The 26,950-nt window shown below is 50.7% G+C and overlaps 1 protein-coding gene across 1 annotated transcript in view; it reads right to left on the reverse strand.

Annotated features, from left to right (window-relative positions):
* Nucleotides 1-5,049: 5,049 nt before the first annotated feature.
* ABCA3 (ATP binding cassette subfamily A member 3) overlaps nt 5,050-26,950 on the reverse strand; it is a 40,227-nt gene continuing 18,326 nt past the window's right edge. Inside the window, exons 12-33 of the mRNA XM_023521469.1 lie at nt 24,989-25,170; nt 23,251-23,394; nt 22,574-22,703; nt 22,241-22,395; nt 21,820-21,975; nt 21,328-21,538; nt 20,189-20,339; nt 19,486-19,584; nt 18,382-18,568; nt 17,269-17,572; nt 15,775-16,048; nt 12,927-13,131; nt 12,338-12,557; nt 11,829-11,987; nt 10,818-10,990; nt 10,104-10,232; nt 9,802-9,996; nt 7,865-8,052; nt 7,276-7,446; nt 6,807-6,997; nt 6,578-6,651; nt 5,050-6,124 (exon numbers count right to left, since the gene is read on the reverse strand). Of these exons, the coding sequence (XP_023377237.1) occupies nt 5,993-6,124; nt 6,578-6,651; nt 6,807-6,997; nt 7,276-7,446; nt 7,865-8,052; nt 9,802-9,996; nt 10,104-10,232; nt 10,818-10,990; nt 11,829-11,987; nt 12,338-12,557; nt 12,927-13,131; nt 15,775-16,048; nt 17,269-17,572; nt 18,382-18,568; nt 19,486-19,584; nt 20,189-20,339; nt 21,328-21,538; nt 21,820-21,975; nt 22,241-22,395; nt 22,574-22,703; nt 23,251-23,394; nt 24,989-25,170 (3,830 nt within the window). The 3' untranslated portion in view covers nt 5,050-5,992. The remainder of the gene's footprint in view (nt 6,125-6,577; nt 6,652-6,806; nt 6,998-7,275; nt 7,447-7,864; nt 8,053-9,801; nt 9,997-10,103; nt 10,233-10,817; nt 10,991-11,828; nt 11,988-12,337; nt 12,558-12,926; nt 13,132-15,774; nt 16,049-17,268; nt 17,573-18,381; nt 18,569-19,485; nt 19,585-20,188; nt 20,340-21,327; nt 21,539-21,819; nt 21,976-22,240; nt 22,396-22,573; nt 22,704-23,250; nt 23,395-24,988; nt 25,171-26,950) is intronic.

Genomic DNA, 26,950 nt, shown 5'->3' on the forward strand with positions numbered 1-26,950 from the left:
GGGTCCTTAGATTTGACAGCAGGGGTGGGCAGACATTTAAAGCAAATTAAATTCTCTGCATTACTGTCACATTTGCAGAGGCCAGGCATGGAGTGGTAAGTGGAACAGAAAGGTCAGCATTGGGGATGGGGTGGCCTTTGTGGTTCAGGCCTGCAGCACTTGGAGGTGTGTGAGGAGGCTGTAGCAACATGTTAGAGCCTCACACACCCTGTGCCAACCATCAATGCAGGCCTGAAGGCCTTCTCCAATGTCACTGAGCCATCACCTGACCCCACCCAAACCTCTCTTCCACTTGGCTGGGCCACGTCTGTCCTTGGCACAAAGGGCAGCACACCTTAGGTGGGGAGGGGGTGGCCAGTGATCCAACCATGGCCAGAAGAGGGTGGGAACATAACCAGTTGGGCTGACAGCCCCCTCTGCTTTCTTAATGCTCTAAACTAATATAATTTGACATGCATAAAAATTTAAACACATTGTATAGTAAATCTAAAAGCATAATTTATTCACTTATGAATTTAATCAAATTTCTAAATATGACATGCATAAGAATTTAAACACATTGTATATTAAATCTAAAAGCATAATTTATTCACTTTGAATTTAATCAAATTTCTAAATATTACTCATTTTTGTTATTAAGTGTGTTATCAGCTGTTGAGCTTTAACATTTGAGCATCTTGGCTTTTGCCATTTTGGGGGTCAGCAGAATGTGTTCAGGAGAAACATGAGAAAATAAAACTGAAGGCTCCTGGCCTTCCCCCCTCTCAGCCCCCAGTGCCAGCCTGCTGAGGCCATGGGGGCTGAGGGCCATGAGCCTCCAGACCTCAGGAGGTCTTTGGCCCAGATTTGATGGAGGGGGTGGGGCAGGGCTCCTGTGAGCAGGGCATTTGGCAGCCTGCCACAGGCATCCCGTGGCTCTTGCCAGTGTCCTGAGCCTCTCCCTCTCCTCCCAGTACTGAGGGCCACCTGTTGGTAATGTGGAGCTGCTTTCACTTTAAGAGCGTATGCACACCGAGGCAGAATATTCCCTCTGCCTTCATCCTCTGTGGCCTGATGGCCTCTGGAGGCATGATGAGCCAGCCAGGAGCTTTGTGCGAAGGGCAGACGTGGCCCAGCCAGGTGGATAGGGGTTCGGGTGGGGTCAGGGAGATTGTGATGGCTCCGTGATATTGGAGGAGGCCTTAGAAGAGGAGGCAGGTTGCCAAGGCCTGGGCCTTGTCTGTGGGGGTGGGTACCTGCAGCCCCTGAAGGAGCCCAGGAGGAGGTGCTGGCTGGTTTTTCTGGGTGGCCAGGCTGGGTCTGAAAGGGCCAGCCAGCCAATGAGGGTCTGGAATTGTGGTGAGGCCTCCCTGGTTAGTGTCTCCAAGGTGTGGCCCCTCAAATCTGCTCTCCCAGCAGGCACCTTTGGGCTCTTCCAGGAAGTACAGGCTGCCCTTTGAGGGGCTACAGGGCTGGGGCTGCTGAGCAGTGGGTTTGGGAGCCTGTGCTGGTTTTAATGCCCAAAGCCCTGGACATGAACTGCCCACCATGGGGCAGTCACAGGGGACAAGATGGGGCCTGGCCAGACCTGGATGCAGAGCAGGCGAGTAGTATGCTGCAGCACTGGGTGAGCTGTAGGTCATGCTGGGGTGTTGACTGGGACTGAGCTGATTTGGCTTGGCCCCCAGACACCCCACTCTGTGCCATCTGCCAGTCAACTTGGAGCTTCTCCAACCTCAGAGGCATCTGATGCTGGCATTTGTGGGGTGTAGGTCAGGCTCCAGGAATGGAGCCAAGGCAGCCCAGTTTGTTGAGGAAAGCAGCCCCCGCCCCTACTTTCAGCCCCTCCTCCTGCTTGCTTGAAGCCCAGACTATGTGGGCCCATTAGGTGGAGATGGGACTCCAGGACTCAGGGATGTCCTGCCTCCTGGCTGCCTCTCCTGGAGGGCCTGGACTTCCACCTTTTTGCCCCTTCTCATTCAGGGTCTCCAGGGTGCTCTGCCTTCTGTCAGGGAAGGGAGAGGGGCTGCAGGAGCTTGAACACTTTGGGGTCAGACCTTGTTTCCGGAGGGTGGGACATCGCTCATTTGGCCTGCTCGCCTTGGCTCTGGGGTGGGGTGAGCATCCTAACCCTGACTTCGGGGTAGTGGGTACATCTCAGAACCTTATGGGCCATTTCTGTGATTCAGAGGTGGATGGAGTTTAGCCCTTCTGGATCCAGGTAGAATCCAGGCTATCTGCAGATCAGGCTCTGTCCCTTAATATAGCCAGCAGGGTCTGGATGAATGCAAGTGGCACTTACCTTCACATTGACCCATTTGTATGGGAGTTGGGGGTCCCAGACAGTCTGGTCGGCTTCCACCATAAATGTTGTGCTGGTCCCCGGAGGTGATTTGAACAGCAGCTTTATGCGGTGTCACTTAGATGGAGCAGCAGTGATTAGCAGCCCTGGCTGGCAGTCTAACCCTAGGCCAGCCTTTCAGAACACTCACCCTCTCATCCCCAGAAAGCTTGTGGCTGCCCTTGGGCCCGCCTTCCGGCCTCCCTTTTAGATGCTAGCCTTGGTTCACTCCTCTTCCTGCCTATCTTGTCTGCTGCTTTGTGAAACCAGGCTGGGGGTCCCTGGGACTCAGATGACCTTGGCTTCCCCTGGCATCCTGGAGTAGAGAGCTGGGATTGGAATTTTCTCAGCAAAAAACTGTCCAGTTTGTTTTGCTTTTATGAGTCCAGGGCAATCTGTGGGGGATAGGGAACAGGCCCTAGGGTATGGCCACTTCTGCTGGTCTATGGAGGTCTCTAGGACTTCCTGGGTAAGGTGATGTCTCACCAGCTCAGGTAGACAATGAAAGCATGTATGGGGGGACTACCTCTTTGAGGATGCCAGCCTGCCCACTACAATTGTGGCAGAGAGTACAGTTGTGTTTTGGTGTCTCGGTTTTATCTGGGGTGCCCAGCTAAGTAAGACTGTGTGTCCCAGCTCTCTGCACTTGGTGCAGCTGTGTGCCTGTGTTCTGGGCAGTGACATGGATGCAGAAGCATCACAGCCAGGAACTGTGCCCTTTTGCTCCTCCTTGGCTTCCTGCTGATTCCATCTGGAAGCCTCAGCAGCCCTTGGACCCTGAGGGGTGACCTTGAGGAGAGAGGCCTGCATTTGGATGGAACAGGCAGGTGGAATCTGGTTCCCTGAGACCTTGATGGTGACAAAATGTCTAGACTATTTTCTCTAGACTTTGTACTGGCAGAGAAATGAACTTGCTTTTTCTAAACCACTGCAATCTAGGGTATTTTGATGTGTGCAGCAAGCTTGTTGCAGAGTCTTCATCCTGCAGGAGGTGTTCTTATGGCCTGGGGTTCCCTTGACCTGTAACCTGCTGCCTGGCAGTTCTCCTCACAACGAAGGCCATGGAAAGGCTTGGTCAGCCCTGCCCCCTAGCAGGATCTCCCCACCCTGTCCACATGGCTGCCCTCCTCTTCCCTTGTTGGAGCCCTCTAAGTTCTGGGTACAGCTGTCAGGCTGAAGGACAGTCCCTGTGTCTACTGTCTTTTTCAGTTGATCCACACTATTGGACCAGGCATTGCTCTCAGCCCTGACATGAATATCTAGGCATTGTTCTCAGCCCTGGGTATCTGCCCCTGGAGAGCCCTCGACCAGGCCATGCAGGACAGAGAAGGCACAACCTTGTCTCCCAGGTCTCCTCACTGCTGCTGGGGGCAGGGCAGGGTGTGGAGTCTCTGTGGAGGGCTGTGCCTACCAGATGCTACAACTGTTTGGGACCAGCATTTCTAAGGACTGTCTAGGCTTAACGGTCTAGAGGAAAGTGGGACAGGAATGGGGGATAAAGCAGGCTGACTCTCCTGTCAGGGAGGTCCACAGCTCCTGTCCACACCCCTCCCCTGGGCTTAGAAATGCCACAGCTCAAATCAGCCCAGGCAGTGTGTATGTTAGGGGTCTGAGGTCCCATTCCTGCTCCTTGAGGATACTCAATTCCGCGATGCAGTGTTTCCATGAGACTTGCAGATGATTTAGGGATGCAGTGTTGCTGCTCCTGGGGTCCATTCTAACTGTCTCTCCTGCAGTTGCCCATGCTCCATGCTTGGGTGCAACTGGGTGCTCCCTGAGACTGTGCCGTGCATCTGCCCCTCTGGTCCCCACTGCTGCAGCCTTGGCTGTGCCTGCATCATCCTCTCCACAGCTACCAGGTCGTCTTCCTAAGAAGGCTCTCTGATCATGACACTTTCATCCTGCCAGTCTCCTCCACACTAATTTCTTTGCCTCATCTTCCATCAAGGAACCCACCTCTCCCTGCATCAGTCCCGGGAGAGGTGGGTTCCTTGATAGAAAATGAGGTAGATGTGCCTCATACATGTGCCTCACACCAGTCCTTCAGTCCTAAACACTTTTCTTCACACCCTTTTTTTGTGCTATCAAAGGAGAAAAATGAAAAAAGAAACTTATAACATGTAGGCCTAAAAACAGCCAGGATACCCTATAGTAGGGCTACTGAGCATGGCCTTCCTCCCACAACCCAGCAAACCCAATGTGGGTGCAGCAACCATAGCTCCTGCCAATAAGTTGCAGGCCTTTCAGAATGTTTTCTGTTGGACAATGTTTAGGACCATAACCACCCCTAAGTTTATTTTTTTATAACATGGAATTAAATGATAGTTTGAAGAATTTTAAAGGGAATAAAAGAGCTATCGAAAACTATGCAGCATTCATAAACTTTGAGAGACTGATAAAAGTGCAAATTTGAAACTGACCCAAATGAACCAAAGTAATGTAAACAAGTCTTTTCTAAAACTGAATTCTAAGGGAACGTAAAAGGCACAGATTCATATGGAAATTTAGAAAACTAAGAAAGAAAGAGTACATAAATTAAAAGAGAACTGATAAGAAGAATCTTCTGGAAAATGGCTTAAAGACCATGAGTGGCTCTGGAGCCAGAGGCCTCCTGCCCACCCACGTCTGCACCCCCCTATACTAACCCTATACTCCTCTTTCCTCACCGTAGAGGGACATCTGTCAGTTGGTTTACACTTGCATTTTACATTTGCATTTTTGGCTTATTCTTTCTCATGGCAGTGAGTTCTGTAAGTTCACTACATACTGGGAAAAAACGAGCTCTTGTTTTTTGTTTGTCTGAAACTTGACACAGGAGCTGTGCGTTAGGACTGTGGGTAGATGACGGCCCATGATCCCCATCTTGTGTGTGACTCACAGACTGTGGTCCTGTTCCCTTTCAGCCTTTATTTTCTGGCAGAGTCACCATGTGTTAGGTGCATCCTCCATAGATGGCCACTCAGTCCCCGACTGGCCTCCCGGTTGGTGGCTTCTCAAAGGGCCGGGTCTGGAATGGAGGACGGCCTTCCCTCCTTGCACCAGCCGGCTCTAGAAGATGCTGGTTGGATGGTGCCAGATGAAAGGTCAGCTCTGCCTTGAGTAGTGTCCATGCTCTGAGAAGCAGGTACTCAGGATGCCCCTGGCTGCACTGAAACCAAGACCTCAGCCCCTAATCACAGCTGGCATCTCCCTCATGGATGGCAATAGGCCACCTTTCTGTCCATTCCGGGCAGCCTGGCGAGCCCAGCTGCTAACTGTCCTGCCGGTTTCCTGCTTCGCACCCAGAGGAGCTCCGTGCCACATGTAAACATGGAGATGTCACTGGGTGCTCTCCTCATGAGCCCATAGGGAAATTCAATCCCTGGATTAGCTGTGGCCCCTTCCGGGTTGGCTCTCCCCAAAGACACCGCAGCTTGACCCTGTAAGCTGCCAGACCCGCTCTTGGTTGGGACCTTGGGTTCTGGAGATCGGGGTTTGGCAATCACCTTAGATGTGAATGTTCCAATGCTGATTCCTGGTGTGAGGGTACCAATACACCCAGTCCACATTGTGCCTTGATTCTCATATCCATTATAGAAAACAGTGATTAGAAATAAAGGTGCAGGGTAAGATTAACTCGGAGGGAGGTGACGTCTGCCTGTGCACCCACTCGCCCTGCCCCTGCCAGGCTCCTCATGGCCCCTCATCCTCTGCGGGTGGCTGCAGGTGGGCAAAGCTCAGGAAGACTTGTTCCAGTGAGATCTGGCTCACAGAGTAGTCGTCCACTCTGTACTTCTCCTTGGCCTTCTCCAGGATACCAAAGACCTTAGAGAAGCAGAAAAGCTGCTGTTAACAAGCCCTGCTTCTTGGCTGGTCTGGGAGTTGTCTGGCCATAAGGAGTGGTATGGACCCCATGGCCCTACCTCTGCCCAGTAAGCCCTTAGAGCTCCTGCAGGGCGAGCAGAACTCTCAGAGGGAGGAGTAGGTTGTGCTTGGTGAGCAGGCCCAGGGGCTGTGTCTCCTCCTCTTTCCACCTAGGAGTATGGCCTCAGGCAAGCTGTGTTCCCTCTCTGAACTAGTTTCCTCTTTTGCACTAAATTTTTCCAACTCAAATAGTTTGGGTATAAACCCCCAAACCTAGCAGATATTAGGGTGAGTGTTAGAGCAGAAATTGCAAGTGATTATTCCTTGGAAAGATCCTAGAATCACCACAAAAGAAGTGAATGCTGGAGGGACTTTCCCCAGCCCCGGCTGAAGTCCGTTGGGGCCCATGCTCACCTTCGCCCAGCTGAGGTTATCACCAGGCAGGTGGTAATGGACCATCCCTTGGTGCTCATCTTCCAGGATGCTGCCTGCACAAAGGAGAGACCATGTCCCCATGAGGGCTGGGCTAGAGGGCTAGGGGAGGGTGACCTGGGCCCAAAGAATCGTGACCCTCATCCCAGGGGTCAGGGATGTGGGACTTGGTAGGGGCAAAGCTCAGATGCCTCTGTGCAGCCTCACACACCTTGGAAGGTCAGGTCTACAAATGCCTTGAACTGCTCCAGTGCTTCCTGTTGCCCGTCGCTCTGGACCTTGGCCCGTAGGGAGTAGCCGCTGCCAAATTTGCTCTTGAGGTGCTGTGGGCTGCCCAGGCACTTGAACTGACCCTGCACCATGATGGCCAGCCGGGTACACAGGGCCTCACATTCTTCCATGCTGGGGAGAGGGGATGGAGGCCTGACACAGGGCTGGGGAATGGTAACGCCTGCCTTCCATGTCAAAGGCTCATGCAGGTTGGAAGGTATCAACACCCAGATCAGAGTGTTCCTCATTCCTTTGCTCTGAGTGTGGCCCACCTGACAGCATCTGGGATTCTACTCACAGATTCTGTACTAGCTATTGTCGGGTCTCTCTCCACCCGGCCCCTTCTAGCCCATCCTTTCTACAGCCCTCGTCCTAGCTCTTCCACTGACCCACAGAGACCCCAGAGCTACCTATGGGAGGTGATGATGATGGCCTTGCCGGATTCACGGGCCCTTGCCACAGTGTCCCAGAGCAGGCGCCGGGCCACAGGGTCCATGCCATTGGATGGCTCATCCAAGAATATGACCGCAGGCTCTCCAAGCAAGGCAATGCCAGTGCTCAGCTTCCGCTTGTTACCACCACTGGAGTAGAGGGGGTGAAGGAGGGGACAAGGCTGATTATTAGTATGGGATCCCTGGGTCCCAGTAGAGGACAGGGCCCGGTGATTGCAGAGAGCCCCAGGTGAAGAGGAATGAGGGAGTGTGCCTGGAAAGCCCATCTTACAGAGCTGGAGGCCCCAGAGAAAGCCGTGCCCAGGGGGTCGGACCACACACCCACGTGAAGCAGCAACACCATCTGTCTGCGCCTAAATGGTCTTGACATCACCTGTGGCTGGTCTTGCCTCCAGAAGGCAGGAGCCAGCAGGGAAACTCCTCTCATCTGGGAGCTCTGGCTCCCAACCTGTGTCCAGTTCCATGGTAAGGGAGACCCTGACCACCCTGGGAAGACCCATGGGTCATCAGGTCACAGGGCAGGGGAGGGGCTGCAGCACAGGTGTACCTGTAAGTCTTGACCAGCTTGTTAGCATGCGGCTCCAGGAGCAGGCCTCGAAGTGTGTTCTCCACATAGGCACTGATGTGGCGCTCAGGGATGCCCCGGAGCCGGGCATACATGATTAGTGTCTCTCGGCCCGTCATGTGGTCCAGTAGGGCATCAAACTGGGGGCAGTAGCCGATCCGCTGCCGTACCTGGGGTTGGAACACAGCCAGGGAGGCAGCAGGTCAGAGGGAGATTCCTCCAGGTTTCTCCCAGTCTATTTGTTCAGGGTGGTCCATCAGCAGGTGCATAGGCCCTGGTACCACCCAAAGCCAAAGCTGGCCAAGCAGCACTTCAGCAGGGACATAGGAGGGGCTTGCCAGCTCAGGGAGCCCATGGGCAACCACACTGCCCCAAAATGAGTAGTCAGAGATGGGCCAGAGCCTTGTTCACTATGGGCAGTGTGGGGATGGGTTGGTGCAAGAATGTATAAGTGATCACCACATGCAAATATCTGCTGGTGTATCACCCACTCATTCATTCATCAAATGTTTAACAAACATCTAACTTGTGCTAGGACTTTTCTTTCTTCTCCCTCTAATGAAAGAGAGGTTGGCTGGCATCACCTTTGGGGAGGGGCATTGTCTGGTCAGATGGTCACTTCCAGCAGAGCCAGGGTGCTGCATGGCTGCCACTATCTCCCACTACCTTCAGCAGCTGGCAAGGGACAGGTAAGCCTGGAGTCTGTGGATTCCAGAGACAGGGTTTCTTTTCTTTACCCTCCTTGGGGTTCTTAGGCTTCCAGCATCTGTGTTTAATTGGTCTGGGAATATTCTTAGCTATTACCTTGTCAGTAATTATTTTTCCCTCATTTCCTCCTTTCCTGCTGGAACTCAGATTAAATGTATTTAGGACTTCTCACCCTTTCCTCCATTTTCTAGATTACATTTATAATTTTCTCTTTCCTACATATGTTTTCAGTCTTGTTTAATTCTTCAAACACAATGAACACAGCTGTTTTGTAAGCTGGGTCTGGAGATTGCAAATCTAGAGTGGTTGGCTTGTTTCTCCTGTAGGGCCCTCGTGTCTGCCGGTTCTAATCATGGGGCCTGTCTCCTCTGTTTAATTGTGTGCTGCTCATAGGCCTTGAAGCACTATTTGGGGGGTTCTTCAAAGCCTAGGATGAAGGCTTTCTTCCAGAGAGGGTGTGTATTGAGATCTGACCCCTGCTGCCGGTTTACGAGATGTGGTCACTCCCAGGCACAAGCTCTTCTCCATTCCTTTTCTTGCTCTGCTCAGTATATAGGAAACCTTCCATTCAATCCTCAGGGGTGAAGGAGCAAGAGGGAGACCTCGTTCATCCTTATCCCAAGGGGCAGCCTTTTCGATTCAGCCCCATGTGGGGAAAGTCTCCTATTATACCCCCACCATGGGCCTTTGTTTCTATCTTCTTCATTCAGCAAGGCCCCTAAATCCCCAACCACTGTCTGGAACACAGTGGCCCTCTGTGCCTCTCAGGGCTCCTGAATTTCAGCCAGAGTTCCTCACCATGTTGAGTACTCTTCCATGCTCTTACCAATGTGGTTTGTCATTGATGTTTTATCTGGCTTTTGGTACTGGGATGCCTGGTCTGAACAGCCAGGGCACCATTATTGTAAATCTATGTACACAGACTGGAGAGAGCCTGTTCTTCCGAATGAGACAGAGTGCTGTGAGCACCATGCCCTCCCAGGTCCACAGAAACGGCTTCTCTGGGAGGGACCCAGTCTTGGCCCTGCAGCCAGTCCTCGGCCCTGCCAGCCAATGGGGCCCTCATCTTCCTGTTCTCTTTCTCCTCCTCATCATTGTCTTAGCTCTGTCCCTGATCACTGCTTCATCCTGCTGTCCCCTTGTGAGCAGAGATGAGCAGCATCTCTGCCTCCAGGGCACCCTCTTCTCCCCACCTCCCTGGCAGCGCCTACCTTCCCGATGTCTGAGCTGATGCTATAACCCCCGACAAATGCATCCCCAGAAGTGATGGTCTCTTCCCCAGTCAGCATTTTGAAAGTGGTGGTTTTGCCAGCTCCGTTGAAACCCAGCAGCCCGAAGCACTCCCCTTTCTGGACTGCGAGGGAGATCTTGTCCACGGCAAGGAGGGGCGCCCGCTGCTCATACACCTGCAAGGTCCCAGGAGAAATCAAGGCAATGGGGAGGTGGGGAGCCAGCTTCCTGGTGGCTGGGTGGTGGGGGCAGACCAAGGGCCTGCAGAGGGTGTCCGCTTTACCTTGCAGAGCTCCTTGATGACCAGGGGAGTGTCCAATGGGGAGCGTGGGCTGGGGGCTAGGATTCGGTTCCTCTCATCTGCCACGTCCTGGTCCTCAGGAAGCCCTGACGGCTGGGTGTACACTTCCATCTAAGTGTTCCAGGAAAAGACCATACAGGTGAGGTCCAGTCCGAGGAGTCCTTTTCTGTGGGAGAAGGGGCTGAGATCTCTGAGATGGCCCACCCAGCCCAGCCCAACTGTGTGGACTCAGACCTTTTAAAAGTAGAGCTGGGGGGCCCTTAAGGACTGAAATTAGCATCAAACAGACACAAACTGCTTGAGGAACAAGGATGGTGCAGGACTCATGGAGAAAACCAGGAAACTCAACTGAGGGATGTAAGATTTTAAATATGTGGACAGAAACTCCTCTTCTTAGAGGTCTTAATATTTTAGAGAAGCCAATTCACCCTGGGTTAATTTGTGCATCCAATGTGTGGTGTCAGCAGGTTTCATTTGTTTGTTGGGACTAGATGTATGTGACAAATACCAGGGTGCCTGGAAGTACTGCTGAGACCAAGGACCCAAGAGGACCTCAACCCCCTTGAGGCTATGAATCATGTGGTGCACATACCCTCTGGCCATTGCTGGCCTCTGAGGTCCTCCCTGTGGCCTGGCCTGAGAAAGTCTGGCCTCAGTGGGAGACCATCCTGGTGCAGAGCTGCAGGAGCCACTCACCAGTGCCCGCCTCCTCCAGAAGGCACAGATGCAGGTCTTCAGCCTCCATAGCAGGTCAGTCTCAATGAGGAAGAGCAGGGTGAGGTAGGCAAACCCTGAGGCAGCCATGGAGGTCACAAACCTGCCGATCCCTGGGGAGCTCCATGCATAGAAGTTCTCCTGGTACTGGATATCTGTGTAGGCAAAGGAGAGGGTGCTGTACCCTGTTTCCCCTAGCACCCCTCCTCCACCAGGTACCAGCCCGAGTCCCTCTTGGCCCACCAGGTGCCTACACCCCAGCTATCCACATGGAGACTGTGAAGGCATAGGGTCCAATCAACTTCCATGTTGTCACTGTCACACAGGGACCCCAAACACTTCCCACATTTTGGGGTGGTTTCATATTTTAAGGAGCACCTATGATAAGTGACCAAGTCACGCCCTTGCTCACTCACTCACATACTTGCTTCCTCACTCAGGGACTTCACTGAGACATAAAGACAGGTAAGATGTATCTCCCTCTCCCCCAAGTCTGTCCTATGAAATAAGAAAGTAGCAGGAACAGAGCAGAGACTGAGTCTGCCAGGGGGACGTGCAGGGCTCTATAGACATGACAGCTGAGCTGCCAGCTAAAGACTGTTCAAGACACAGAAAGGGTGTGTGGTGGGCTGAATGGTGGCCCCCTAAAAAAAATGTCCATGTCCTAATCCCTGGAATCTGTGAATGATCTTACTTAGATATAGGGCCTTTGCAGATATAATTGGTTAAGGGTCGGCCAGGCAGGAAGGAGGAAGTGCATATCATTCCAGGGTGGTGGTGAACACATATCTTCTGAAGACCCTTCTTGTGCTCATGCCTGGGGTATCTTAGTGCTGAGACCAGGGACATGCTCTGACACATCATGGGCCACCGCCCACTCCAGAGCCTCTCCAGAGGACTGCCTTTATAGGAACAAGGCTCCTGGGGATTCCCTGGTTGGTCCTCAGGAGAGAGCAGAGAAAAAAGGGGTGCCCGTGTGGGCCTGACACTTACTGTATTTCCTGCAGTAGTGGGCTGCCACCTCGGATGAGGTGCAGTACCTCTTGGTCTCATAGTTCTCATAGAAGCTGCTGACCGCCATCCCCAGACAGTGGTTGGGCAGCACCAGGAACACATGGTCTAGGGTTCTAGAAAGTTCTTCTAACTTTACCGCTGTGTGGAGAAGGCACAAACAAGTTAGCACTGTAGGAACACACCACACTTGCCCCCAAGGACAGATTAAATCAGGGGAGGCAGATTCCCGATGTTCTCTATGTAATGCGTGTGGGTCAGGACACTCAGCTGGCATCTTCCACAGATCAGGCACCAGGCCTTCCTGGGACAGCACCTCCCAGCTCATGGCCCCAACTGAAACTGCAAGGGGGAGGTGTTGCTGGAGCATGGTCTGGTCCAGTGTCCAAATCAGTGCCACCCTGACCCCCACTCCCCCTGCATTTTGGGGCAAAGAGGTTCTATGGGTACCCAGGTTGCCCGGGAGTGGGGGGCAGTCTCCAGGCTCCCACCTGGGATGCGCATGATGGTGACCATGAGGAAGGTGGCGATGCCTGACAGGATGTTGAATATGGTCAGCCTTGTGTAGGCAGTGGCTGCCCCCGAGAAAAAGAGGTTCATCAGGTACATGAGGGGGATGATGGCCCAGCCATAGAGCATGAGCAGCAGCAGGGCGTCGGCCACGTGGCCATCCCTTGTGAAGGCATGCACATCGAAGGCTTTGAACACCACCTGCAGCAGCACAGAGAGGGGAGATTCATGAGCCCACACAGCAATGCAGGAATCCGGACCCATCTGCCCCACAGGCTGAGTCACCCCCCATGGTGGCTTTCAGTCCTGGGACCCTTCCTAGGGTTCCCCCTTCTTCTCTTTGCTGATGGAGCTGTCACCAGGGCACCCTGTTCCAGGGCCAACCAAAGAGGTGAATAGGCTGGGGCATGGAAACTGTTAAGTGGGGTTCCTGGCATTCCCAACCATCCTCTTGGAACCAGGGCTGAGCTGTCAGAATGGGCCCTGGGCTGGCTGAGGTCTGTGCAGGGGCCCCAAGGCAAGCCCCCTGGATCTGCAGGGAAGGGTCTCAGCACCAGCTGCGACTCTCACCAGCAGCAGCAGAGTGGGGACAAGGAAGGAGATGAGGTCCCACAGCAGAGCTGAGAGCCAGAAAGTGGCCACGTGGACTCCGCTCACAAACTGGATGTGCTTGGCCTGGACGGCCCTCTCGCTGACTGCCAGGATGGAAAATGTGCTGGCCAAGAATGCCATGGCGAAGAGCAAATTGAGGGCGATGTCAAATCCCTTCCGGCCCCTGCAGGAGGACAGGGCAGGTCAGGGACAGAGCACATGACGTCTGGGCAGCTGGGGGATTGGTTCCTTGTTCACTACCATTCAAAGCATGTGATGCAGTGGCCCAGCTGCTAAAGGGGTTTAAGAGAGAATGCCAAAGTTGGGGGAGAGAGGGTCTTGGCACTGGGAAAATCCACCCCCTGCCCCCAAAATAGCTCTCCCTCTGGACTTCCTGTCCCCAATGACAGCAGTGCCACTTTCCCAGTAGCTTTTAATCTGTCTCCTGAGCAGCCCAATCCCCACAGACACTCAAGTATCTCTCTGCCTTTCCCACATCTGAGACTCCTCTGCCTGGTTCTCTCTGTTCTGCCCTTGTAAGACAACATTGTTAGGAGCCTGCATGGCTGCAGCAGCTCACTGCCACCCCCCACCCCACAAGTGCATTGTACATTTTACATTTAGTAGCCAGCAACACCTTCTAGAAACTGGTTTTGATGGCATTATTCTGTTGCTTAAAAACGTCCCGAACATTTACACAAATGGTACCGAGACAACTGGATATGATTTGACCAAAAAAGGGGAATGCAGTACTGACACATGCTACAACATAGATAAACCTTGATAATGAAAGAAGCCAGTCATGAAAGGCCGCATTTTGTATGATTCCATTTATATGAAATATTCAAAACAGGCAAATCCACAGAGTCATAAAGTAGACTAGTGGCTGCTTAGAAGTGGAGAGAGGAATGGGGAATAACTGCCAGTGGTCACAGGGTGACTTTTGGGGATAATGAAACGTTCAATAAAATTATATTCTGGTCTAATAGGTACATGAAAAGATGCTCATTTCCCTAATCATCAGGGAAATGCAAATCAAAGCCACAATTAGCTATCGCCTCACATTTGTCAATTGCTATTATCAAAAAGACAAGAAATAACAAGTGTTGGTGAGAATATGGCTTAAAAGGAATGCTTGTGCACTATGGATGGGAATGTAAATTGGTGCAGCCACTATGGAAAACAGTGTGATGGTTCCTTAAAAAGTTAAAAATAGAACTACCATATGATCCAGCAATTCCACTGGGTATTTATAGGAAGGAAACAAAAACACTAACTCGAAAAGATTTCTGCACCCCCATGTTCATAGCAGAGTTATTTACAATAGCCAAGACATGGAAACAACCTGTTGTTCATTAATGAATGAATAAAATGGATAAAGAAATGAATAAAAAATGGATAAAAAATGTGATATACACACACACAAACATATATAATAGAATATTATAATAGAATATTATTCAGCCATAACAAAGAAAGAAATCCTGTCATTTGTGACAATATGGGTAGACCTAGAGGGCTAAGTGAAATAAGTCAGAGAAAGACAATACTATATGATCTCACTTATATGTGCAATCGAAACAAAACAAAACAGAAAAACCCAAAACAAAACTTATACAGAGAACCAATTGGTGGTTGCCAGAGGAGGGGACTGGGCAAAATGGGTAAATGGGCCAAAAGGCACAAACTTCTAGTTATAAAATACATAAGCCATGGAGATGCAGTGTGCAGTATGGCAACCATAGTCAATAACACTGTATTTCATATCTGAAAGCTGCTAAGGGAATAAATCTTAAGTTCTCATTAGAAGAAAAAAATTTATAACGACATATGGTGATATTAACTAGACTGTGATCATTTCGCAATATAACACAAATCATTAAGTTGTACACCTGAAACTAACATAATGTCATGTCAATTATCTTAAAAAATTATATTGTGGTGATGGCTCTACAACTCTGTGAATATACTAACAACCATACGATTGTATAGTACAAACGGGGGGATTGTATGGTAGTGAATTATATCTCCTAAGCTGTTAAAACAAAAATTCCTGCTGCCTGTTTCTGGCATAGAAAGGAGTAAAAATGACTGCCACTGTGTCTCTGCTTTTGGGGTAGGGATGGGAGGTAGCCGAGAGAAAAGAAGACATGGTAAGAGCCAGAGCACAGTCTAGAATGGGGGGTGGAGATGAAATTACCCCCCATTAATTAGCTGCACTGGAGTGACTGTTCTCAAATTAACTGATTTTCTTGGCTGTCTCTACATGGTCTCTAGAGTTTTGGGGCCTCTGTGACTGGGATGAGGGAGAGTCCTACACAACAGTGGCATGACAAGGCCTAAGGAGAAAGACACCTCCTGGCTCTCTAACTCAAGGCCGCCAAGGGGCAAGGATGCCTGACCTTGCTTCGTTCTGCTGTCCTCACTCACACACATAGCCAGGGTGGTTTTGGGACTCCCTAGGGTCAGTGGCTGGTAGGAGCCAGGTACAGATTTGGGAAGAGGACATTGCCACCCTCCAAATCAGGAGCTCCCTGCAGGGACTGCAGTGCATGTGGGATGGGGTTTCACCAGCATATCTGCTATCCAAAATAAGGGTGAGTATGAAGGGCTGAGGAAGATGTGGGGCAGGGATTCCCCCTGCCAAGAATAGGAAGCTTTCTGAGGGCAGAAACTATGCTTTATTCACCTCTGTGGCTCTTAGTGGCCCCTGACATTACTGAAGGGGTCAGTCCTGAGGAATAGTCCTGATAAGAGGTGCAGAAGCCTGGCCCGATGGGGATGGGGTCCTACCCCAGGGGCGAGGATGGCAGGGCAGTGCACGTACTCGTTGAACTGATCCTTGGCAGCCTGCAGCGCACTCCGAGGCTGGGGGTAGTTGGAGACTGTGATGGAGGCCCGAGGACCGCATAGCATCTTGAACAGGAGGTTGTCCACGATGGCTAGCGCAGTGGCCGGGGAGTGGTATGCCTGGTTGTTGAACAGGGTGGTGACGACCGTCTGCTCACCGACATCCCTGAAGGATGCTGCCACCAGGCACCGCTCATTAAAGCCGCCCCCCTCCACTGAGGCCCTGAAAATCAGGAACTCCTCCAGGTCACCTGGAGGACAATGGCAGAGTCAGCAGCACAGATTACCAGTCCCCATGGCCCATGCTCGGGGGAGCTCTGAAGGCCTGGAGGGACTGTGGAAAGAACAAACCACCTTCTACATGCACAGACACTGTCCACGGGCCATTCCACCCTGTATATACACTGCCTGCTCTGGCTCTGCCTCTTACTCAGCTGTAAAATGGGGACAGCGATGACACCTACACTACAGGATTCAAGGGTCAGTGAAAGGATAGAAACACATCAATAAATCCTAGTACTGATAGTTATAATGGTTTCCATCAAAGCCTGTTGTCATTACACAAGGAAAAAGGTCAGATGTACTTAAATACATGTAGTGATGTGGTTAGAACTAAAAGGCCCTGCACTTGACAAAGAAACAGGCAATTCGACCTTCCAGATGAACTCAGGCCAGGGTGTCTATGGCAGTTTCCTAAATTCCCCAGAGTCACCGTGCACCATGAGAGCCCTGTAATTTTTGGGCTAGGCTGGGTGACAGCCAGAAAATAAGGCTGGAGGACACATGGGGGTGACAAACAGGGGCTTCTACCATTGTTTGGGCTAGTCAGGGTCACAGTTGCTGGCAGGGCCAAGTGGAGACTCTGGGCTGCAGGAGCTCCAGCCCAGCACAGTGCTCACTGCAGTGCCAGCCTGTTCTAGGCTGCCCATACATTCAGCTTCTCTTAAAGAAGAACCTAATTCCTGCCAAGATTTTATGACCATTCCATATGCCAAATCTCAAAGTTGCTGGCCAGGAAGTGGAGGGGAGCAGTAAAAAGAGAAAACCTTCAGGCACAATCCATGTAACCAGAGCGCGATGCCTACTCTAAACCTGGGGCAGTGTCCAACTGCCACTGCCAGGGATGCAAGATAGTTTTGGTTTTAGGATGCTGAAAGAAAATACCATGTCACATTAACGTATATTGTGACCAGCCTAGTAAACAAAGAAAAGGCAACATAAAGATCATCAAAGTTTCACATTTTGTTTGAATGGTCCTAAAATATACAACTTCAAGAAATGACTGCCTGGACAAAGTTTTAGCCCTAGAGATGATGCCTTGTGTCTCCCTCTGACTCAGTGCAACAATGATGGGGTGGGAGAAAAATAGGAGTCCTACCGTGCACAGGGCAGTGAAGAACTAACAACCCCAAATGTCCACAGGGCTCTGATAGCATGGCTCGGGCCCTGAGCCCCCAAGGATACTCCTTACCCAACACCTCTCGAGGCTCCTGGCCCTCAGCCTGCAGCATGTCCTTCAAATGCTCGGACAGCTGCTGATCCAGCCGAGAAGTCCCAGGAACCGAGAAGGGCATGACGGTTCTGCCGTACTCGCCCAAGGTCAGCTTCAGTATGGGATCGTCGAAGATCTCGGAGGAGTAGTTGATGGCCAGGAGGGCCAGGGTAATGCACGTCACGGGGACCAGGACCTGGGCCACTACCATCTTCCATTCCCGCCAGCTGTATGTGACCTTCTTCAGGAACATGGCCCAGAACTGCTGGCAGTGGAGGGTGAGCTGTGGCAGAGGGGACAAGGTAACGCGAATGCCACTCTGGAGCCAGTGCATGACCAGCAGCAGGCACAGTCCTTGCATAAGCCTCGGGTCTTCAGCTGATGTTTGTGCCCTGGGGCCCCTGGGCTTCTAGCAGGGCTCAGTCAATGACATGTAGGACATATATGTACACGTCCTTGCAGGTACCAACGTGGGCCTTGGGGGTCTCACAACAGGCAGGGCAGGCACTGTTTCCTTGTCATAAGACATTAGGGGACTGGCTGCAATCCTACAGGGAAGCTAAGTCCTCTGCCTTCTCCTGCTCCTAGTAGGAGGACCCCAGCTGCGCTTGGAGGTGGACAAATTTCCCTCAGCTGCCTGTGTTCCCCAAACTTACCCCTTTACTGTCCTCTAAGTATGGGGAGCACCAGGGCTCTGAGTCAGGTCGACAGGGACTAGACCCCAGCTCTACCACACGCTGGCCATGCAACCTTGGCCAAGGCCTCAGTGTCCTGTCTATAAAATGGAGCCAGTGTTGCCTCTACCTCATCAAGTACTAGCACACACTAAGCTCTCAGTGAAGGGAGCACTGTTCGCATTATAAGCAAACATTTGCTCTTATCCGTGAGTGGCCAAGTTAGAACATTAAGAAGTTACAACTGTTCTGAGATTTCTTTCTCCTTGTCAACTCATGGGAGCATGAGCTGTAATCTGCCCTCTTCCCAGGGCACTGACACTCCTGAAGCCATGTCTTCCCTCATGGACTCTAACATATGAGGTTCAGGGGTCTCCTAACCTTCCTGTGCTGGCCAGCCCCAGCCCCAAGTGCTCACTCCGGTGTTGAGCTTGACGGCAGTGCACTCCTCCTTGATCAGGGCGCCGATGCCATCGGTTGGGTCCATCGTCCCACACAGGTTGCTGTCCACTGCCCAGTCACTCGCCCGCCTCTCGTGTTGATACTGTAGGGCAGGCAGCTGGATGGCCTGGATGTCCATGCTGGTGTCTACCAGCTTACCGACCCTGTACCAAGACACACGAGGACTGGTTGTGACTCAGCTCCCCAGGGAGGGAGAAGCTATCGTTCCACCAAGAAGGGAAGCAGATGCGGAAAGAGAGTGACTGTCAGAGGCACTAAAGTAGAATGACATCAGCTTCATCAGTTGGTTAGTTCATTCATTCATCAATAAATATCTCTGGAAGACCAGCTATTGTAGCCAAGCAATGTACAGGAGAGAGACATGGCAGATAGGGACCCTGCCCATGGGGACCCCAGTCTCATGGGGAGACTGACCAAGGTCAGTATTTATGACCAGGCTTTCTTTCCAGAGGGGCAGGACAAGGCTTGGGGCATGATACTTGCACTGTGTTTAAATATACTTAATCTGTTGATTGCTCTAAGCTGTGGGTCCTCAAGGAAAAACATCTACCTAACATTCTATTTTTGCATTTCTAGTTCTTAGTACTGTATCTGCCAAATAAGCATTCAACAAATGTCTGATAAATCTGTCAATCATCTCGAGCTCACCCCATAGTTCTGAGGGTCTGAATGCTAAATTTTACATCTTCATTATGGATGGAGGCACACTCCGGATTACTATCTAAAGCTGAGAGGAGCTTAGCAAGCCTATTGCTGCCATGGTGCTCCTGGGAGGGACCCCAGAAGAAGTGCACACATTCCCAATGTGATGAGAGCACAGTAGCCCTTTGCTTTCCGAATTGCTGCATGTGTCAGAAACCTCACTGGGTTTGTGCAGGTGTTAATAACAGAGTCATGATTCGAATTCGGGCTCTGATAGCCAGCCCACTGCCTGGCTCCTACCCCAGGCACAGGTCCAAGTGTTCAAGGTGATAATCAAGAGAACTCCTTTATCATTATGCTTTAAAAAAATTATCCACATTGCTGAGTCCTAGGCTGATGAAAACACACGTTTACTGACCTTAAGAATACTTCCTCCATTGTGGTGACAGAGGCCCCAAAGCTAGCGATGCCCAGCTCTTTCTGCTTCTTCTCTAGTTTAGCAAAAAGACTTTCAAACCTGAAAAATGACCCCAGATGATGAGTTGCTTTTCAGTGACTTTCCAGATAATTCATTCCTAAATATACACCTCTGTGCAATATGGGAGAGGGGCAAAGGAAGTGAGCTCCTTGAAATGCCATTAAAAAAAAAATAAAAGTCAGGTTTTGTTTTCTGCTTTATTTTCCCCCACATAACATCTTATGAGTTCTTTGGCCTGTGAGGCATTCTTTGATAGTATACACTTACACGAGATCACAAAACCAACCAAAATATTCATTTGATCACAGGGCAGGGAAAAACTTTCTAAGAAGAAATCACAAGGGAAAAAGATACGACCCATGTAAATGTAAAATATCTGCATGGGGAAAAAAAATCCCACAAAATTAGGCAACAAGAAATTGGAAAAAGTTGCAACAAAAATGATTCCTTCCAGCTCGGCCTGGCAGCCCGGACTCAGAAAGCAGATTCACCATGCACTGACTATCACAGGCCCAGGAGCTGAGAGTTGCCCACTGGTCAAGCCTAACAGGTGCAGGGGGGATGACTCTAAGCATGAAACCCTTAAGGCCCACTGAGCCCTCTTCTTGAATCTCTACCTGTGCGTTCTCTCTGGGATGTGTACCTGTGAGTGCTCTCCTTTGGAAGAATGAACGACAGCTCTGCTCCAGCGCTGCTCTCCAGAGTGGCATTGGGGACGTGATGGTGGACCAGCTGGGAGATGCTTTCAGGGTTGCAGTGAGGCTCCTTCACCAGAGTCATGTGGTAGCCTGCACCTGGAACACAGTGAAACCCCACATGAGGCTGTCTCCCAGGTCTCCCTCAGATTCACAACCCAGGCAAGCTCATGGGAAAGAGGCTAGAGCAGAAGACAGATGAAACAGAATGAATGCATCTCAGAGCTCCTCAGTGCTGTCCTGAAAGTCTTACACCCTGCTCCCTAGCTGAGAAGAGATGCCTAAAAACTTGGGTGCCGAGCATGGTAAGGAGGTGAAACCCAAGCCAGATTTTGGACTTCAAGTCTCAGAGGCTACAGTATATACTGTCCCCAATACCTATTCTCCCCAATTTTTCAGTAATGGAACCCCAGGATGAAGGCTACCCTCTTCAGCCCGCCGCCTCCACCCCCAACTTGATCACTGGGTCACCGTGTGGTTGACATGGCTGTGTGCTGGGAAGGGGAAGCTGCAGAAGCAAGGTGTGCAGCTCCTGGGGTGTCTAAGGGAAAGAGTGCTTGTCTTCTGTCTTTGTCCTCCCTAGTGGAAGAACATGGATGGGACCTGGCATGGCAGCACCATGCTGGACCATGAGCTGCCCTTGAGAAGGGATGCCATGCCCATATAGCAAAGAAAGTCCTGATTCCACATGCAACCCACTAGCCCTGAACCGTGCTGAGAACCATGCTGGTTTGAGAGCTACAACATTGGCAAGCATGGTTGGCCTCTCCCAGGGCACTGCTGTTCTCAGCGGCCCTCATACTCATCTGCTATTTCGCTGGCTATGACTGATTGTCATTCTAACCAAATCAAGACTATCAGTTCCCCTCCTTCTTAATTCTCACAATCCCCTCTGCCTGGGACCTTGGGTCTCCACTCAGAGGCTACAGACAGGAAGTCTAGAGAAGGCCTGTCCCTGCCTAATCTCAGGGGCCCTTCAAGAAAGTTAATAGTGGGCACATCCTTCAGCACGGTGGGCCAGTGACACTGACCCCATACAGAAGGGAGACTGGGCTGCTCTCCATGTTTCCCACCCTCGACCACTCACCATATTTCTGTTTGAGGAACAGCGATGACCCGCAGCACTGCAGCTCCCCCTTGGCCATGATGGCGATGCGGTCCCCCAGCAGGTCGGCCTCGTCCATGAAGTGGGTGGTCAGCAGGATGGTGCGGTCACTTTTCTGCTGCTGAAGAAGGTCCCAGATGGCCCTCCTGGAGATGGCATCCATGCCTGAGGTGGGCTCGTCCAGCATCAGCACCTGGAGGGCAGAGGAACAGCCTTGTGAACTGGCCCTGGCTGGCTGTGCTGTTGGCCCTGTGTGACTAGATTTCCATGAAGATGCAGCAGTACCACCCTCACCAGACTGCCTCTTCAAGGTGTCCAGGACCAAGGTGCCTGGGCTGTAGGGACAGCAGCCAGCCCAGGCCGAGAGAGGGCTAGCGGGTGATGACTCTGGGCTGCATTGCCCCAAGTGTTTGTCCATTGCATGTGGGGGCCCTGACCTGTGTCCTTCAGGAGGCCAGATCTGCTGCCTTGTACCTTGGAGCCTGCAATGAGGGCGATGCCGATGGACAGCTTGCGCTTCATCCCCCCACTCAGGAACCGGCACCGGGAATCCCACTTGTCCTCCAGACCGAGGATATGCAGCATCTGTTTGACTTCTTCGGGGCACTTCTGGCGTGACAAGCCTTTCAGCTGAAACAGCAGTGGGCAGAAAGATCTGACAGGAGCTTCTGATGCCTGTCCAGCAAGCCACCTAGGCCTGACGTTGTCCCATCCCTTCATGTGTTGGCCTCCGACTCCTGACTTCCCTCCTGGGGTGTGGGAGGGCTTCTGGGAGCAGGTTTTGGTTTGCTGGGAGGCTAAGGGCTCAGTTGGCTGTCTCAGGAACCCAGGCATGCAAGCTACAGAGCAAGCAACAGCAATAACAACCTCTAAGTCCTACCCCCCACCAGCTCACCTGAGCGTAGAAATACAGGTGTTCTGCAACTGTCAGGTTGTCAAATAAGACATCGTGCTGCGGGCACAGGCCCAGGCTCCTCCGGATCTGAACCATGTCTTGTGAAATTTCATACCCGTTGATATAGGCCCGCCCACTGGTTGGGGGAAAGAGACCTACAGCCAAGTAGAAGACCCCAGAGGGCTAGGTTCAGCTGGGCATCCTGCCAGTCTGCACAGGGAGTTATGGCCTTGCCAGGTCCACACGATTTTGCCTTGTTTTACCCAAGGACCTGCCTGTGAGTGGGTTTGCCAGTCACCCCACTCTGGCCATGGTGGCCACATGGCCCCTCACCTGTGAGCATGGAGAGGGTGGTGGTCTTCCCTGCGCCATTGTGGCCCAGCAAGACAGTAATCTGCCCCTCATACAGGTTTAGGTTCAGGTCTCTGACGGCTGCCTTGCCCTTGTTCCCCACTCTGAACACCTGCAGGAAAGGCAGATGCCCCTTGGGAATTCATTCCATAGGCCCCTCCCACTACCCTCTGGAATAAACACTGAGGATTTTAGAGGGTACCATGCCCACTGTCCCCAGTTAGCACATAAAGTGGGACGTTTTAGGCAGAGTGCTGATTGCAACCCATGCTGCCTCCAGCTGTTCTCTGGTTTGCCTTCCTCCTGCCCCACAGGTCCCCTGATACCCACAATGTCTGGAATCAAAGACACATGAGTTTGAGGCATCACCATGCAGCCAGCACAGCAAGCGTTCACTACAAAGCTGCTGAGAGGTGAAGTCTGGGTGGCGGCATGTGTAGCTGATTCGACCCTGAGTCTCCACAATGGGGCCTAGGGACGCAGAGCCCAAAGGGTGGCCGGTGCCTGGGAGAGCTGGTCAGAGAGAAGCCCTGGGGATCCAGGGGCAAAAAGCAATGCCCAGAGGATGGTCGCCAGCTCGGAGAGAGCACTGGGCAAGGAGGCAGGTCTCACCACATGTGATCCTGCAGTCCCCTGCCCGTTCCCACAGGGTGTGGCACCTTAGATACATGCTTGATCTTGATCCCAGCCACTAGGTCCTCTGGCTCAGCTTCAAAGTACTCTGTCCTGAGGGCTTTCTCAGGGTCATCATCTTCTTCCTCTTTCCCTAAAACCGTCCTCGGGCGCCCGCACCAATAGGAGGGCTAGGATGGAAATCAGATGGGTCTCAGAAGGCAGATTCATGTTGGGTCATTATGTTTGTGACAAACAGAGCAACAACTAAAGGACATGCTAATCACAAGTAGCAGCTGGTCCTTGGTCTTCCCAATATGGCCTGCTCTGCAGAGGAGACCGCTGCTTAGAGCCCCGAGGCTGGGTCAGGATCCAGGATAGCCTCTCACTCTCTACCCCTGGGAAAGCCCTCAGCCTTAGCTTCCCAATCTGCTATGTGGCATAACGGCAACTCACAGGCTTATCGAAGCTTGTAAACTAAGCAGGAGAAACTAAAGGGCTGGGCCTCTCTCCATCTAGAGGATGACACTCCACCCTCTGTCTAGATGACAGGACAACCACCTGTCCTCTGTCAAAAGGCTGTGTGAGGGGTAAGAGTATAACCACAAACTGCACACACTCCCTACCCTCGAGGGTGGCCTGTGGGCACAGGTAACACAGGGGTGCGGACAGGGCCATAGAAAAGGTGAGAACCAGGCCTGGAAGAACAGACCCTAGAAGTAAGCCTGAAGGTGGAGAATTTGTTAACCCACAGCTGTATTCTCAGTATATTTCCAGTACCTGGAATAGTTCTGGCACATCAGGATCCACTGGTGTTAAGGGACACATTTCTCACATTTTAAGTTACTTTGAAGTCAGACTGTGTCTTAGAAATCATAGAATGCCATAGTTTAACTGTATTTTTCTTTTTTAGTGATAAAGTAATGATACCTCTAACAATCCACGGCATTTTAGATTTGATGAAATACATAATGGCTGCTTGATAAATATTTGTTGAATCAGAGAATGAACACTGACATGGCCACTCACCGACCATCGACAGGGAATTAGTTAAGTACATGGTGGGACATCTGCGGAATACTGTTCAGTCATTAAAAAATAAAGTTTATTCTTAAAATGCATAATTTAATGTAAACATATTTATAAATAAAATTTATAAATATGTATAGATATAAATCTAAAAGTATATTTATAAACAGATCTATATATACATATGTAGTTAAAATATCGAGGATGTACTGTTAAAAGGTTAAAAGAAGCAAGTTTTAGGGATTTTAAAATATGATCCTCTTTTTTAAAAAACAAACTTATTATATATGTTATAAACACATCCGTGTATCTTGAAGGATAGTTAGTCTATGCATAGGAAAAACCTGAAGAACTACACACTGGACCGTCAGCAGTGTTTGTCTCTGGGCGGTGAGGCTATGCTGTAAATTCCAGCAATACAACCATTTTTTACAAGAAGCTGTATTACCTTGTAGGCAGAAAATCCAACAAATGACAAGAAAGTGAGGCCGTGAGTGGGGGTGTGCTGAGGCCGTGGACAGTGGGCCAGAGCGATCTCCTACCCTTGAACCCTGGAGTGCAGGAATCGTCTTGGGCAGCGGGGGGTCTCAGGGCCTTTAGGTCACACTGCTCACTGACCACGCACAGGGCAGGAACCTCTATTACAGCCTGATTAGGCATCATGTGTCACAGACTGGAAGGACCTGAGTGAATGCTGGGAACACCTGCACTCCCATGGAGGTGGCCAGAATGAGGAGCAGGGGCATCTGTACTCACCATGATGAAGAAGTACCAGGGCTGCGGCACACCAAACTGCCCTGGAAGGACAGCCTCCACGTACCAGGTCACCAGGCCATAGAGGATGGAGTCCAGCAGCAGCATGCCCAGCACTTGCCCAAAGGAGAAGTCGTCGTCCACGTTGACGGGACTCAGGAGGTCTTGCCACTGGATGCCCGTGCCTGGAAGACACACCAGGAAATGGGCCTGAGATGAACCCACAGCTCTCGATGGCACACCTGCGTGCGTCACTACCAAGTCAGCGTGACCTCTCCATTCTTGCTTTTATAGCAAACCTGATGATTCTCCGCAGGTCTTCAAGATAAGAATAAATTACAAAATCGATGTTATAGAACTAGCAAAAGCTCATTAACTGACTAGATGGGCTCCCGTTTGATTTATGACATATATGCACATAAACGCATATATCCATATACATAATATATGTATACATATACACGTATGCACACACATACATGTATATGTGATTTGGGGTAAGCCTAACACTGGAACAGAGTACATTTCATATAAGTCTTTTTAAAAACGGAAATACTCTGGACACATAAAAAGCTCTATTTAGTGTTGTTCATAGTGTTTTGTCTTCTCTCTCTTTTGCAACAGTACAGTCCAAATGATGCTTGAAGATTCTGTGTAGCCAGACCACCTTTTGTCAGCTCGAGGTGGCTGCTCTCTGACCTTGGTCAATGCTCATTTTCAAACAAATAGAAATTTGTCTGTTTTAAGAAAATTCAGTATAGAAGTTTGAAAAACAAGAGGTGTCATATCGTTAGTCTTCTTCGTAAATAGCTTTTTAAAAACTATTTGAACCTTGGAAGAGACTGTGCATTTAAAAAGTCTACAATTTATCACATACTTCTAAACATGGAAAAAGCATAAATTTAAAAGTTAAAGTGTTAGAAGATATTGCCAAGTGAAGAAAAAATTCTAAAGATAAAGCCACACTGAAGGTTCCTGTGGCTACCCACCTGCCTCCTTTCACAGACTCACGACCAAAAAGCTACAACTAGAAATTGCATGGTTGGAAGAAATGAGAGTGTTCATTCTGAAAAAGAACATCTAGACAGGGCTGGGCCCAGGTGGTCTGAAAATATGCACAGGTCAGACATTTAGAAGGGAGACTGTATTTCATCTCCTGCTAGTGGAGCCAGCACAACATGCAGCAGCTCCAGGGAGACAGATGGCAGCATACCAGCCTCACAGAAACTCACCTGAACCCCTTGTGCCTTAGAACCAGAGCAAGCAAGAGAGGCGGGGAATTCTGTGGGAGGGGTCTGAGTGATCATAAATGAATGGGGCCTTCTTGTAAGTGGTGAGCTCTCTATCTCTAGAGACTCCCCAGCAGGTGAGGGGTTAAGGATTACACTAGGGCCCTCTCATCTCTTTACAGGAGCAGGCTCCACTGCCTCAATTGAAAGCTGAGTGGCTACTGCAGGGTTTGCAAAGTGGGCGCCCACAGGCCAAAGTCAGCCCAAAGAAGTGTTTTATTTGATCCCTATATTTTAAAAATCAGTAAATTTCACAAAAATCAAGAAAACAATATTCTTGTCTTTCCCTTGTTTCTTTCTCAGGCCTCTCCATCCTTATCGCCAATTATTGCAGGCTTCTAAAGAACAGAAAGTAGGGAGATGGTAATTGCACCACATTACCGAGAGCTAGGGTTGGATCAAAACCCACGGATTTTGAGAACTTGGGTGTGATCATTCTGAAAGCCTATTGAGGCAGGCACAGACTCAGATGTAACTGAGTGGAATCTCACGTTGGCAGGTGCAGATGCTCACATCTAGTGTCTTCCTGCAGTAACAGCTGTTTCCAGGTAAAGCCTCGCAAGAACTCAAAGGCAAGACTACACACTGGCCAAGTGGTGGCTGATACTGAGGCCCTGTTTCCAAAGGCATCTCTTACTTAGCTGTCCAGACGTGTCTGTTTATTACTAGAGGTGGA

This window comes from Pteropus vampyrus, unplaced genomic scaffold (genome assembly GCF_000151845.1).
Source record: "Pteropus vampyrus isolate Shadow unplaced genomic scaffold, Pvam_2.0 Scaffold303, whole genome shotgun sequence".
Taxonomy (NCBI): Eukaryota; Metazoa; Chordata; class Mammalia; order Chiroptera; family Pteropodidae; genus Pteropus; species Pteropus vampyrus.